The sequence below is a fragment of the Mustelus asterias genome, chromosome 20, assembly GCF_964213995.1.
Source record: "Mustelus asterias chromosome 20, sMusAst1.hap1.1, whole genome shotgun sequence".
In the NCBI taxonomy this organism is placed as follows: domain Eukaryota; kingdom Metazoa; phylum Chordata; class Chondrichthyes; order Carcharhiniformes; family Triakidae; genus Mustelus; species Mustelus asterias.
This window is the reverse complement of record NC_135820.1, coordinates 2,404,090-2,418,805: the sequence shown is the minus strand read 5'-3', so window position 1 is coordinate 2,418,805 and position 14,716 is coordinate 2,404,090. Positions and strand designations below refer to the sequence as shown.

Genomic DNA, 14,716 nt, shown 5'->3' with positions numbered 1-14,716 from the left:
AGATCAAGCTATTTCCTCCCTATCATCCCGAAGTACTCCATGTGCCTATCCAATAGCTTCTTAAATGTTCCTAAAATGTCTGACTCCACTATCCCTGCAGGCAGTCCATTCCACACCCCAACCACTCTCTGAGTAAAAAACCTACCTTGGACATCCTTCCTATATCTCCCACCATGAACCCTATAGTTATGCCCCCTAGTTACTGCTCCATTCACCCGAGGAAATAGCCTTTGAACGTTCACTCTATCTATCCCCTTCATCATTTTATAAACCTCTATTAAGTCTCCCCTCAGCCTCCTCCGCTCCAAAGAGAAAAGCCCAAGTTCCCTCAACCTTTCCTCATAAGGCCTACCCTCCAAACCAGGCGGCATCCTGGTAAATCTCCTTTGCACTCTTTCCAGTGTCTCCACATCCTTCTTGCAGTGAGGTGACCAGAACTGCACAGAATATTCCAAATGTGGTCTCACCAAGGTCCTGGTGAATCCTTATTCTATACATAAGGTACCCTGTAAACCTAGTCTACTTATTATAGTAAATTTAAATGAGTGGCTTTTATACTCTAAGTTTTATATTACCCTCCTTCAATTTGTGGGACATGAGCATCACTGGCTGTCCAGAATTTATTGCCCAAGAATCAAAGGTATTTATCGGCAGAGCTAACCACATTGCTGCGGTCAGTTAGAGGATAATTGCCTGTTCATTTTCCTGAGTAAGAAGTCTCACAACACCAGGTTAAAGTCCAACAGGTTTATTTGGTAGCAAAAGCCACTAGCTTTCGGAGCGCTGCCCCTTCATCAGGTAAGTGGGAGTTCTGTTCACAAACAGGGCATATAAAGACACGAACTCAATTTACAAAGTAATACTTGGAATGCGAGTCTTTACAGCTAATCAAGTCTCAAAGGTACAGACAATGTGAGTGGAGAGAGGGTTAAGCACAGGTTAAAGAGGTGTGTATTGTCTCCAGACAGGACAGTTAGTGAGATTTTGCAAGCCCAGGCAAGCCGTGGGGGTTACAGATAGTGTGACATGAACCCAAGCTCCAGGTTGAGGCCGTCCTCATGTGTGCGGAACCTGGCTATCAGTCTCTGCTCAGTGACTCTGCGTTGTCGTGTGTCATGAAGGCCGCCTTGGAGAACGCTTACCTGAAGATCAGAGGCCGAATGCCCGTGACCGCTGAAGTGTTCCCCAACAGGAAGAGAACACTCTTGCCTGGTGATTGTCGAGTGGTGTTCATTCATCCGTTGTCGTAGCGTCTGCATGGTTTCCCCAATGTACCATGCCTTGGGACATCCTTTCCTGCAGCGTATCAGGTAGACAACGTTGGCCGAGTGGGATGGAAGAGTATGTACCGTGTACCTGGTGGATGGTGTTCTCACGTGAGATGATGGCATCCGTGTCGATGATCCGGCACGTCTTGCAGAGGTTGCTGTGGCAGGGTTGTGTGGTGTTGTGGTCACTGTTCTCCTGAAGGCTGGGTAGTTTGCTGCAGACAATGGTCTGTTTGAGGTTGTGTGGTTGTTTGAAGGCAAGAAGTGGGAGTGTGGGGATGGCCTTGGCGAGATGTTCGTCTTCATCAATGACATGTTGAAGGCTCCGGAGAAGATGCCGTAGCTTCTCCGCTCCGGGGAAGTACTGGACGACGAAGGGTACTCTGTCCGCTGTGTCCCATGTTTGTCTTCTGAGGAGGTCGGTGTGGTTTTTAGCTGTGGCGCGTCGGAACTGTCGATCGATGAGTCGAGCGCCATATCCTGTTCTTATGAGGGCATCTTCCAGTGTCTGGAGGAGTCTTTTGCGATCCTCCTCATCCGAGCAGATCCTGTGTATACGGAGGGCTTGTCCGTAGGGGATGGCTTCTTTAACGTGTTTAGGGTGGAAGCTGGAGAAGTGGAGCATCGCGAGGTTATCCGTGGGCTTGTGGTACAGTGAAGTGCTGAGGTGACCATCCTTGATGGAGATGCGTGTGTCCAAGAATGCAACCGATTCCGGAGAGTAGTCCATGGTGAGTCTGATGGTGGGATGAAACTTGTTGATGTCATCATATAGTTGTTTCAGTGATTGTTCACCATGAGTCCAAAGGAAGAAAATGTCATCGATGTATCTAGTGTATAGCATCGGTTGAAGGTCCTGTGTGGTGAAGAAGTCTTGTGCGAACCTGCGCATGAAGATGTTGGCATATTGAGGTGCGAATTTGGTCCCCTTGGCTGTTCCGTGTGTCTGGATGAAGAAGTGGTTGCTGAAGGTGAAGACATTGTGGTCCAGGATGAAGCGGATGAGTTGTAAAATTGCATCTGGAAACTGGCAGTTGTCGGCGTTGAGTACTGAGGCAGTTGCAGCAATGCCGTCGTCGTGGGGGATGCTGGTGTAGAGTGCCGAGACATCCATTGTGACAAGGAGTGCACACATGAGGATGGCCTCAACAGGGATCTTGAGTTCATGTCACACTATCTGTAACCCCCACGACTTGCCTGGGCTTGCAAAATCTCACAAACTGTCCTGTCTGGTGACAATACACATCTCTTTAACCTCTGCTTAACCCTCTCTCCACTCGCATTGTCTGTACCTTTGAGACTTGATTACCTGTGAAGACTCGCATTCCAACCATTACTTTGTAAATTGAGTTTGTGTCTTTATATGCCCTGCTTGTGAACAGAACTCCCACTCACTCGACGAAGGAGCAGCACTCCGAAAGCTAGTGGCTTTTGCTACTAAATAAACCTGTTGGACTTTAACCTGGTGTTGTGAGACTTCTTACTGTGTTTACCCCAGTCCGATGCCAGCATCTCCACATCATTTTCCTGAGAACAATTATTCTCTAAGTGACCCTACTTAAACCCTGTGGCCTTAAATGAAGACGCATTGTTAAAATGCACTGTGGCAGCAGAATATCATGTCTGGCCTTTGTTAGATAGCATGTCCATTGGCAAACCATCTGAAACACCAATGGATGTCCAAAAGCATTTTAATAGATGACAGAAAGAGGGATTGCATCGTCCAGAACAGTAAGATCCCACATTTGAGTCATAATTCCTGCTGAATTGACCAGGTCTTAACCTGAGTATGAGTGCCAATGTCTTCGATATGTTTGATTTGATTTATTATTATCACATGTATTGGGATAGAGTGAAAAGTATTGTTTCTTACGCGCTATACAAAGCATACCGTTCACAGAGTACATAGGGGAGAAGGAAAGGAGAGAGTGCAGAATGTAGTGTTACAGTCATAGCTAGGATGTAGAGAAAAATTAACTTAATGCGAGGTAGGTCCATTCAAAGGTCTGACAGCAGCAGGGAAGAAGCTGTTCTTGAGTCAGTCGGTATGTGACCTCAGACTTTTGTATCTTTTTCCCAATGGAAGAAGGTGGAAGAGAGAATGCCCGCGGTGTGTGGGGTCCTTAATTATGCTGGCTGCTTTTCCGAGGCAGCGGGAAGTGTAGACGGAGTCAATGCATGTCGGGCTGGTTTGCGTGACGAATTGGGCTACATTTGCGTGACGAATTTGCTGGTTTGCGTGACGAATTGGGTTTGATAAGGTTCACCATGGTAGGCTTCTGCAGAAAATGCAGATGTATGGGATTGGGGGTGATCTAGGAAATTGGATCAGGAATTGGCTAGCGGATAGGAAACAGAGGGTGGTGGTTGATAGTAAATATTCATCATGGAGTGCGGTTACAAGTGGTGTACCTCAGGGATCTGTTTTGGGGCCACTGCTGTTTGTAATATTTATTAATGATCTGGATGAGGGTATAGTTGGGTGGATTAGCAATTTTGCTGATGACACCAAAGTCGGTGGTGTGGTAGACAGTGAGGAAGGGTGTCGTAGTTTGCAGGAAGACTTAGACAGGTTGCAAAGTTGGGCCGAGAGGTGGCGGATGGAGTTTAATGCGGAGAAGTGTGAGGTAATTCACTTTGGTAGGAATAACAGATGTGTTGAGTATAGGGCTAACGGGAGGACTTTGAATAGTGTGGAGGAGCAGAGGGATCTAGGTGTATGTGTGCATAGATCCCTGAAAGTTGGGAATCAAGTAGATAAGGTTGTTAAGAAGGCATATGGTGTCTTGGCGTTTATTGGTAGGGGGATTGAATTTAGGAGTCGTAGCGTTATGTTGCAACTGTACACAACTCTGGTGCGGCCGCACTTGGAGTACTGTGTGCAGTTCTGGTCCCCACATTACAGGAAGGATGTGGAGGCTTTGGAGAGGGTGCAGAGGAGGTTTACCAGGATGTTGCCTGGTATGGAGGGGAGATCCTATGAGGAGAGGCTGAGGGATTTGGGATTGTTTTCGCTGGAAAGGCGGCGGCTAAGAGGGGATCTTATTGAAACATATAAGATGATTAGAGGTTTAGATAGGGTGGATAGTGATAGCCTTTTTCCTCTGATGGAGAAATCCAGCACGAGGGGGCATGGCTTTAAATTGAGGGGGGGTAGTTATAGAACCGATGTCAGGGGTAGGTTCTTTACCCAGAGGGTGGTGAGGGATTGGAATGCCCTGCCAGCATCAGTAGTAAATGCGCCTAGTTTGGGGGCGTTTAAGAGATCCGTAGATAGGTTCATGGACGAAAAGAAATTGGTTTAGGTTGGAGGGTCACAGTTTTTTTTTTAACTGGTCGGTGCAACATCGTGGGCCGAAGGGCCTGTTCTGCGCTGTAATGTTCTATGTTCTATGTTCTATTCACATCCTTTTGTAGTTTCTTGCGGTCTTGGGCAGAGCAGGAGCCATAACAACCAGAAAGAATGCTTTCGATGGTGCATCTGTAAAAGTTGGTGAGAGTCGTAGCAGACATGCCAAATTTCCTTAGTCTTCTGAGAAAGTAGAGGAGTTGGTGTTGATCGTTCTGTTTTCAGGCGCCAGAGTGTGGCGACGAGGGGATTTTCACAATAACTTCATTGTGGTGTTAATGTAAGCCTATTTGTGACACTAATAAATAAACTTAAACTTAAACTGATGTCTGATGGCATACCCAACCCCTTGTTGATAAGTTCTCATTTGTGGATGTTTGTTGTTTGCTACTCATGTGAGTTACTTTGCTCTGGTGGTTGAGGACTCAGCCTTTGCCCCAATGGTTAGCATCCCTGCCTCTGAATCGGAAGGTCTTGGGTTCGAACCCTGCTCCAGGCAGGGTATGGACATGAGAGTTCCAGCGCAGAGTTTTAGGTTGAGATCCAGCTGTGGATCCCAGTGGTTTTGGGTCTGAGGAGCCTTGTCATAAGATGTAGGAGCAGAGTTAGGCCATTCAGCCCATTGAGTCTACTCTGCCATTCAATCATGGCTTGTAGGTTTCTCAATTTCATTCTCCCGCCTTTTCGACGTAACCTTTGACTCCCTTACTAATCAGGAACCTATCTATTTCTGTCTTAAAGACACTCAATGACCCGGCCTCTTCCATGGCAATGAGTTCCACAGACTCACCACCCTCTGGCTAGAATAATTCCTCCACATCTTGGTCCTTTACTCTGAGGCTGGGTCCTAGTCTCTCCTACGAACGGAAACATCTTCTCCACGTCCACTCTATCCATGCTTTTCAGTATTCTGTAAGTTTCAATTAGATCTCCCCTCATCCTTCCAGACTCCATCAAGTACAGACCCAGAGTCCTCAGACGCTCCCCATATGTCAATGTAGGTTGCGAGGATTTTTAAAAAACCCGATAAGACCTGGCACACTGTTCCCAGTAAGAAGTCTCACAACACCAGGTTAAAGTCCAACAGGTTTATTTGGGAGCAAATACCATAAGCTTTCGGAGCGCTGCTCCTTCGTCAGATGGAGTGAAAATGTGCTCTCAAACAGTGCACAGAGACACAAAATCACCCACCAGGCCCCCACCCCCCCACCCCCCCTCCCTCCCTCCCCCAGTCCCCTCTATTGGCTGCTTTTGGCCAATGTTTTTGATTTGATTTGATTTATTATTGTCACATGTATTAGTATACAGTGAAAAATATTGTTTCCTGAACGCTATACAGATAAAACATACCGGACAGAGAGAAGGAAAGAGTCATAGAGGTTTACAGCATGGAAACAGGCCCTTCGGCCCAACTTGTCCATGCTGCCCCTTTTCTAACCGCTAAGCTAGTCCCAGTTGCTGGCATTTGGCCCATATCCCTCTATACCCATCTTACCCAATTAACTGTCTAAATGCTTTTTAAAAGACAAAATTGTACCCGCCTCTACTACTGCCTCTGGCAGCTTGTTCCAGACACTCATCACCCTCTGTGTGAAAAAATTGCCCCTCTGACCCCTTTTGTATCTCTCCCCTTAAACCTATGCCCTCCAATTTTAGACGCCCCTGCCTTTGGGCAAAGACATTGACTATCTAGCTGATCTATGCTCCTCATTATTTTATAGAACTTTATAAGATCACTCCTAAGCCTCCTTTGCCCCAGGGAAAAAGTCCCAGTCTATCCAGCCTCTCCTTATAACTCATGTATTCATCAAATCCTGGTAGCATCCCAGTAAATCTCTTCTGCAGTCTTTCTAGTTTAATAATATCCTTTCCATAATAGGTGACCAGAACTGTACACAGTATTCCAAGTGTGGCCTTACCAATGTCTTGTACAACTTCAAAAGACATCCCAACTCCTGTATTCAAAGTTCTGACCAATGAAACCAAGCATGTTGACTGCCTTCTTCATCACTCTGTCCACCTGTAACTCCACTTTCAAGGAGCTATGAAACTGTACCACGAGAGCTCTTTGCTACATAACTCTCCCCAATGTCTTACCATTAACTGAGTAAGTCCTGCCCTGGTTTGATCTATCAAAATGCATCACTTTGCATTTGTCTAAATTAAACTCAATCTGCCATTTGTCAGACCACTGGCCCAATTGATCAAGATCTCGTTGCAATCCGAGATAATCTTCTTCACTGTCCACTATGCCACTAATCTTGGTGTCATCTGCAAACTTACTAACCATGCTTACTAAATTCTTTTCCAAATCATTTATATAAATGACAAATAACCGTGGACCCAGCACCGATCCCTGAGGCACACCGCTGGTCACAGGCCTCCAGTTTGAAAAACAACCCTCTACAACCACCCTCTACCTTCTGTCATCAAGCCAATTTTGTATCCATTTAGATACCTCACCCTGGATCCCGTGAGATTTAACCTTATGCAACAACCTACCATGCGGTACCTTGTCAAAGGCCTTGCTAAAGTCCATGTAGACAACATCAACTGCACTGCCCTCATCTACCTTCTTGGTTACCCATTCAAAAAACACAATCAAGTTTGTGAGACATGAAAGGTGAGCGTGTTGAATGTAGTGTTACAGTCATAGCGAGGGTGTAGAGAAAGATCAACTTAATGCGAGGTAGGTGCATTCAAAAGTCTGACGGCAGCAGGGAAGAAGCTGCTCTTGAGTTGGTTGGTATGTGATTTCAGACTTTTGTATCTTTTTCCCGATGGGAGAAGGTGGAAGGGAGAATGTCCGGGGTGCGTGGGGTCCTTAATTATGCTGACTGCTTTTCCAAGGCAGCGGGAAGTGTAGACAGAATCAATGGATGGGAGGCTGGTTTGTGTAATGGATTGGGCTACATTCACAACCCTTTGTAGTTTATTGCGGTCTTGGGCAGAGCAGGAGTCATACCAAGCTGTGATACAACCAGAAAGAATGCTTTCTATGGTGCATGCATAAAAGTTGGTGAGAGTTGTAGCTGACATGCTAAATTTCCTTAGTCTTCTGAGAAAGTAGAGGCATTGGTGGGCTTTCTTAACTATAGTGTCAGCATGGGGGGACCAGGACAGATGGAAATGTGTAAAGTGTGTAATGTCTAAAGATACAAAAACAATGTCTGCGCCACCTTGTCACACTGTCGAACCTTCCTGCAACTTAACCCTGATGATATCACCCCAGTCACAAATATTGCAACTCTGCCATCTTGATAAATAATCAAGCCATTAGCTCCTTTCATAATCGCTGGCTCTTTGGAAGGATAAGATTTCCCTAATTACCCGAAACCAATCATATCACAGATCAACCCCCCCTCCTGCCAGCCTTTGAGTTACAACAAGGCAGGGGAGGGGCAGAGGGGGTCATAAATGGTGTTGGAGACTGAGGTCAAAGAGTAGATGAGAGATGGTTGGACTTTAAGATTCCAACGGAGTAGCAGCCCGTCCTTATCAGGCTGGAGACGTGGCTATATATAGCTTAACCAAACTATACAATCAGTCTTCTACACCGCTGCTAACCTCAGGAGGTGAGTGCTCTGAGCTGAGGCAGTATTGTGCATTGAATTGTAACAATAGCTGTGTTATATGTGATTCCAACATTCGGGACGATTCGACAGCGCTGCATTGTTCTAATCGAGCCGCCCACCTACCTGCCCTGTGCTGTCCCCGTGCTGAAGATTAACCAGGAGGATTGCCAGTGTCTGTTACACAGGGACCTGGGTTACTGATTGAACTGGGACTGGGCAGTGGAGACATTGGGGAGACGGACTAGCTACAGAGGCTGTACAGAGGGCGTCGCTGGCTGGCCCAGCATTTATTGCCCACCCCTGAGGGCATTTTAAGAGTCAACCACATTGCTGTGGTTCTGGAGTCACATAGATTCGTAGAATCCCTGCAGTGCAGAAGGAGGCCATTTGGCCCATCATGCCTGCACTGGCAACAATCCCACCCAGGGCCTATCCCCGTGACCCCACGCATTTACCCCGCTAATCCCCTGACACTAAGGGACAATTGATCGAACCTATCCATTTTTGGAGTGTGGGAGGAAACCCACGCAGACACGGGGAGAATGTGCAGACTCTGCACAGACAGTGACCCAAGCCGGGAATTGAACCCTGGTCCCTGGCGCTGTGAGCCAGCAGTGCTAACCGCTGTGCCACTGGGCCGCCCCATGTTGTCCGATGTAAGAGTCATTATAACAGATAGTGCAGTATGGACGGTGGTCAGACCTGGATCAGATAACGAGGTGAAAAATATTCATGTCTCTCTACCTTTTTGGATCTTTTCTAGTTTTGCAATTGAACCCGAAGCCTCCAGCACCATGAAGTGGATCAGCATCGTCCTGGTATTGACAGCCTTGACTGGTGAGTAACACTGGAGTTCCTGTTCCCAGGAGGGGAGGGTAGGTTCGTGGCACTGTTACTAACAATCCAGAGATCCCGAATAATGCTCTAAAAGTGTGAGTTCAGACGCCCAGCAAGGCAGCTGAGGGAATTTAAACTCAATTAGAAGGTAAATACTGTCATAAGCAGGGTGGCACAGTGGTCAGCACTGCTGCCTCACAGCGCCAGGGATCCAGGTTCGATTCTCAGCTTGGATCACTGTCTGTGTGGCGTCTGCATGTTCTCCCCGTGTCTGTGTGGGTTTCCTCCGGGTGCTCCGGTTTCCTCCCACAGTCCAAAGACGTGCGGGTTAGGTGGATTGGCCGTGCTAAATTGCGCCTTAGTGTCAGCGGGGACCAGCTAGGGTAAATGCATGGGATTGTGGGGATGGGGCTTGGTGCAGGCCCGATGGGCCAAATGGCCTCCTGCTGCACTGTAGGGATTCTATGATGATTCTATGAAGAGGCCCTTCGGCCCATCGAGTCTGCACTGACAAAACTACACTAAATCTGCACTAATTCCCCTTTCCAGCACTTGTTTTTAATGTTTATTTATTAGTGTCACAAGTTGGCTTGCATTAATACTGCAATGAAGTTACTGTGAAAATCCCCAAGTTGCCACACTCCGGCACCTGTTTGGATAACACTGAGGGAGAATTTAGCACGGCCAATGCACCTAACCTGCACGTCTTTCAGACCATGGGAGGAAACCGGAGCACCCGGAGGAAACCCACGGAGACACGGGGAGAATGTGCAAACTACACACAGACAGTGACCCAAGCCGGGAATTGAACCCGGGTCCCTGGCGCTGTGAGGCAGCAGTGCTAACCGCTGTGCCACTGTGCCACCCGGGTCATATGACATTTTCAAATGCTCATCCACATACTTTTTAATGGTTGTGAGCTTTCCCACTTCTACCACCCTCCCGGGGAGCGCATTCCAGGCACCCACCACCCTCTGGGTGAAAAAATATTTCCTCAACTCCCTTCTAAACCTCCTGCTCCTCATCTTTAATTTATGCTTAAAATCTAGAATTAGATTGTTCTATTGATTGTTGTAAAAACCCATCTGGTTCACTAATGTTCTTCAGGGAAGGAAATCTGCTGTCCTTACCCGGTCTGGCCTACATGTGACTCCAGAGCCATAGCAATGTGGTTGACTCTCAATTGCCCTCTGAAATGGCCGAGCAAGCCACTTAGTTGTATCAGATTGAAGGAATGAAGGATTGGTGTGGGGTTTTACTGACACCACAGAGAGTCATGCAGTTCAAGAAGATAGTAATCACCTTCTCACAGGTTTTTCTTTCTTTTTATTCATTCGTGGGACATGGGCGTCGCTGGCTGGTCAGCATTTATTGCCCATCCCTAGTTGCTCGAGGACAGTTGAGAATCAACCACATTGCTGTGGCTCTGGAGTCACATGTAGGCCAGACCGGGTAAGGACGGCAGATTTCCTTCCCTGAGGGACATTAGTGAACCAGATGGGTTTTTCCGACAATCGACAATGGTTTCATGGTCATCAGTGGATTCTTAATTCCAGATATTTTTTTTATTGAATTCAAATTCCACCACCTACCATGGCGGGATTCGAACCCGGGTCCCCAGAACATTAGCTGCGTTTCTGGATTTAATAATCCAGCGATAATACCACTAGGCCATCACCTCCCCATGAAGGGCAACAAGTGCCATCCTTGCCAGTGATGCCCATCTCCCCGGAAATGAATGAATAAAAAGCGTTGTCCTTGTCGGCCTCTCCTTGAACTTTGAACTTCTGTGAATTGGTCATGTAGGTGTGGTCACTGTGCTGGCATTAGATAGGGTTTTCTGGATGGGGGGTGTAGGTGGGGGAGGAGTGGGGTGGGGGGGGGGGGGTCCAGGTGAAATATTGACCCTTTAAACCCCGTCGTTGTTCTGGGAAGGTTCTGCTCCCACTCTGAGTCCTGTCAGGATAGGAAGACTCATTGATCACCTCCGCTACCTGCGCACGTGACCCAGCCAGGCAATCCCAGTGCCAGCGCCAAGGGGGTGCTGCAAGATGGACGCCAATGAGGACAAGGCCATTGGTTGGAAGAAGAGCGGCGGGTGGGGTTGGGGGGGTGCGATCCCCAGTGTCGTGCGAGGCATATTTATTTACCCCTCAGCCAACATCACTGGACAACAGAACAGATGATCGAGGCCATTCTCACACGGCGGTTTGTGGGATCTTGCTGTGCGCACATTGGTTGCTGATGTTCCCGAGGTTACCGCAGTGACCGCACTTGGGCACAAGCACTTCAAGTCACCTGGGGTGATTAAAAACGCCTGTTCAGGCACTTTACCCAGGATGCTGCGGGGGCACCTGGCAGCGGCAGGCTTGGCGTGTCGGCTTGGCGTCGGCTAATAAACCAACTTTACTCTGTCAAGCCTCCAAACATTGGTAAATCGCACAGAGGCGGAACAAATGACTTATCTGAGTCAGAACAAGCTATCTGCTCGCTCATGTGACCCTCTGGAGAGTCTGGGATGTGAGCCAATGGCCTGTCCAACATTCTTCCAGCATGAACAAACATCTCAAACAGGTCAAACTGCGGCTGCCACGATTCATTGTGGGATCCTACTGTGCACAAGATGGCTGTCTACCGAGCTAATCGTCACAGCACGTTAACACGATCCCCTGTGACACAGGCTGCAGGAATAATAGTCTTTGCAACGTATTTAGTTTTGAAGTTTATCTCTGTAACCTCCTCCAGCCCCCTACAACCCTCCCTATCTCTGTAACCTCCTCCAGCCCCCTACAACCCTTCCTATCTCTGTAACCTCCTCCAGCTCCTCCAACCCTCCCTATCACTGTAACCTCCTCCAGTCCCTACAGGCCTCACTATCACTGTAACCTCCTCCAGTCCCTACAGTCCTCACTATCTCTGTAATCTCCTCCAGTCCCTACAGCCCTCCCTATCCCTGTAACCTCCTCCAGTCCCCAAAACCCTATCACTGTAACCTCCTTCTGCCCTACAACCCTCCCTATCTCTGTATCCTCCTCCAGTCCCAACAACCCTCCCTATCTCTGTATCCTCCTCCAGTCCCAACAACCCTCCCTATCTCTGTAACCTCCTCCAGTCCCTACAACCCTCCCTATCACTGTAACCTCCTCCAGTCCCTACAACACTCCCTATCTCTGTAACCTCCTCAAGCCCCTACAACCCTCCCTATCTCTGTAACCTCCTCCAGTCCCTACACCCCTCCCTATCTCTGTAACCTCCTCAAGCCCCTACAACCCTCCCTATCTCTGTAACCTCCTCAAGCCCCTACAACCCTCCCTATCTCTGTAACCACCCCCAGTCCCTACAACCCTCTGAGATCTCTGCGCTCCTCCAATTCTGGCCTCTTGAGCATCCCCCGAATCCCATCGCTCCGCCATTGGCGGCTGTGCCTTCAGCTGTCTGGGGGGGCTGTAAGCTCTGGAATTCCCTCCCTAAACTTCTTCACCTCCCTCTGTCTCCATCTCCGTCTCTCTCTCGCTCCATCCTAGAAAGACATTCCTAAAAACTCCCTCTGTGACAGAATTTCTCCTAACGTGGTTCGGGGTCAAATTCTGTTTGTTGATCACTCTGTCTATACCTCCTTGGGGTGTTTCACTGTGTAACAGGTGCTATATCAATGCAACTTGCTGTTGTAGCCCTCATGGCTAATCCAGCCTCTGAATGATGGTGACCCTATCCCCTGACCCAGTGACCTTTCCGTTTTCCCCCAGGGTCTCAGGCCTTTACGTTTCCATGGCAACAGGAGCACCGCACCAGGTTCGAGGAAGCCAAAGCTGCATTCTGGGATTATGTTAGCCAAGCGACAGACATCGCTCAGGAAAACCTGGAGACCATCAAGCAGTCCGAACTGGGAGCTGAAATCAAGTAGGTTCACTTTCCCATCAGATAGAGGAGAGTTAAAATATGGAACGGAGAAAGACTCATTCAGCCCATCCAGCTCCAGCCCTCTAACCCACCTAACTCTCCCATCGAAGACCATCCCTCTAACCCCCTAGCTCTCCCATCAAAGACCACCCCTCTAATCCCCTAACTCTCCATTGAAGACCATTCCTCTTATCACCTAACTCTCCTATTGAAGACCATCTCGCTAATCCCCTAACTCTCCATCAAAAACCATCCCTTTAATCCCCTAACTCTCCATCAAAGACCATCCCTCTAACCCCCTCATTCTCCATCAAAGACCACTCCTCTAATCCCTAACTCTCCATCAAAGGCCATCCCTTTAATCCCCTAACTTTCCATCAAAGACCATCCCTCTAATCCCTAACTTTCCATCGAAGACCATCCCTCTAACCCCCTAACTCCCCCATCGAAGACCATCCCTCTAACCCCCTAACTCTCCCATCGAACACCATTTTGGTTGGGCCTTGCTACTTGCTTGAATCTGTTCTGAGATTATCTCCTTCCCGAACAATTTCTTGAGAAGTGAATTAATGACTGAATTGCTGAAATAATTGAATGAATGAATGAATTAACTGAAGAATTGATGAGTTATTCAATTGAGGAACTAATTGCTCTTGTCCTTTTCTCTTTAATCCAGCAATCGGATCTTACAGAGCATGGACAAAGCTAATCTCTATGCCCTGGAGTTCAGCAATGTGATGAACCCTCTGGCCCAGGACCTGGTGGACAAGTTGAACACCAACGCTGAGATGATGCGACAGCAGATTGTGAGCAACCTGCAGGACGTGAACCACCGGCTGACCCCATACGCTGAGGAGCTGAACGACAAAGTCAACCAGGGCCTGCAGAACCTGCGGGAGACCCTAAGCGAGCAGGTGGACCTGGACGCCGACACCATCCGCCGCGACCTCTCTGCCGGAGTCGAGGAGCTCCAGGAGATGATCCAGCTCAGCATGGAGACCTTCCGGGAGAAGGCGGCGCCTTACTCCGAGGAGATCCAATCCAAGGTGAACCAGGGCATCGAGCAGTTCCGTCAAGGCCTCATCCCCTTCGTGTCCGAGCTTCAGGTTAAGATCGTCAAGAAGGCCCAAGACCTTCAGAAAAACCTGGTGCCCTACGCGGAAGACCTGAGTGGAAAACTCCAAACCTATGACCAGCAAATGCGGGAACGGCTGAATTCCATGTGGGAAAACACAGAACAGGATGTCTAACTCCTTCCCTTTCCCATCAATAAATCAATCATTTCCCCCCGAGATTCCCTTTCTCTCTCTTTCCATCTCAACCGCCTTGAACTTTCTGATTATCCCCCTGGGGAGGAATCCCCACCCTCCGTGTTGTAAATTCTCCTCACTCTCTGCAGTTAAGGGTGACTTCTGGACCAATGTGAAATAAAATTTTAGTGTTGGAGCGTCATAAATGTGGGTCGCCTCCTTTTGTTTTTTCCCCTTTTAGTCGGGAAGGTAATCAGTTTCTCCTTAGCAACTTGCCGTGCCTGGGGACCATGATGCTCTTCACTCTAATCCCCCCAGTGTGTCTTCCTAGTCTGGGGAGGGGTGACGAATGGACAGTGATTGGCCCAATTCCCCTGCCACACACCCCTTACCGCTCCATCCCCCTACACCCGATTGCCCCCCACCACACCCCTTCCCCCACTAGTCCATCCCACACGTGGAGCAGGACGGTGGCACAGTGGTTAGCACTGCTGCCTCACAGCGCCAGGGGCCTGGGTTCGATTCTGGCCTCGGGTG

General features: G+C 48.5%; 1 protein-coding gene across 4 annotated transcripts in view; it reads left to right on the top strand.

Moving 5' to 3' along the window:
- The window catches only part of LOC144508203 (uncharacterized), a 29,688-nt gene extending 15,306 nt beyond the window's left edge, over nucleotides 1-14,382 (top strand). For 2 of the 4 annotated variants that reach the window (XM_078236016.1, XM_078236018.1), the window contains exons 2-4: nucleotides 8,956-9,029; nucleotides 12,776-12,929; nucleotides 13,606-14,382. In XM_078236016.1, coding sequence (XP_078092142.1) covers nucleotides 8,956-9,029; nucleotides 12,776-12,929; nucleotides 13,606-14,179 — 802 coding nt within the window. In that variant the 3' untranslated portion in view covers nucleotides 14,180-14,382. Of the gene's footprint in view, nucleotides 1-8,060; nucleotides 8,193-8,631; nucleotides 8,849-8,955; nucleotides 9,030-12,775; nucleotides 12,930-13,605 lie in introns of those variants that run through there. The other 2 variants (XM_078236017.1, XM_078236020.1) reach the window with 2 other exon arrangements.
- Nucleotides 14,383-14,716: the final 334 nt, after the last annotated feature.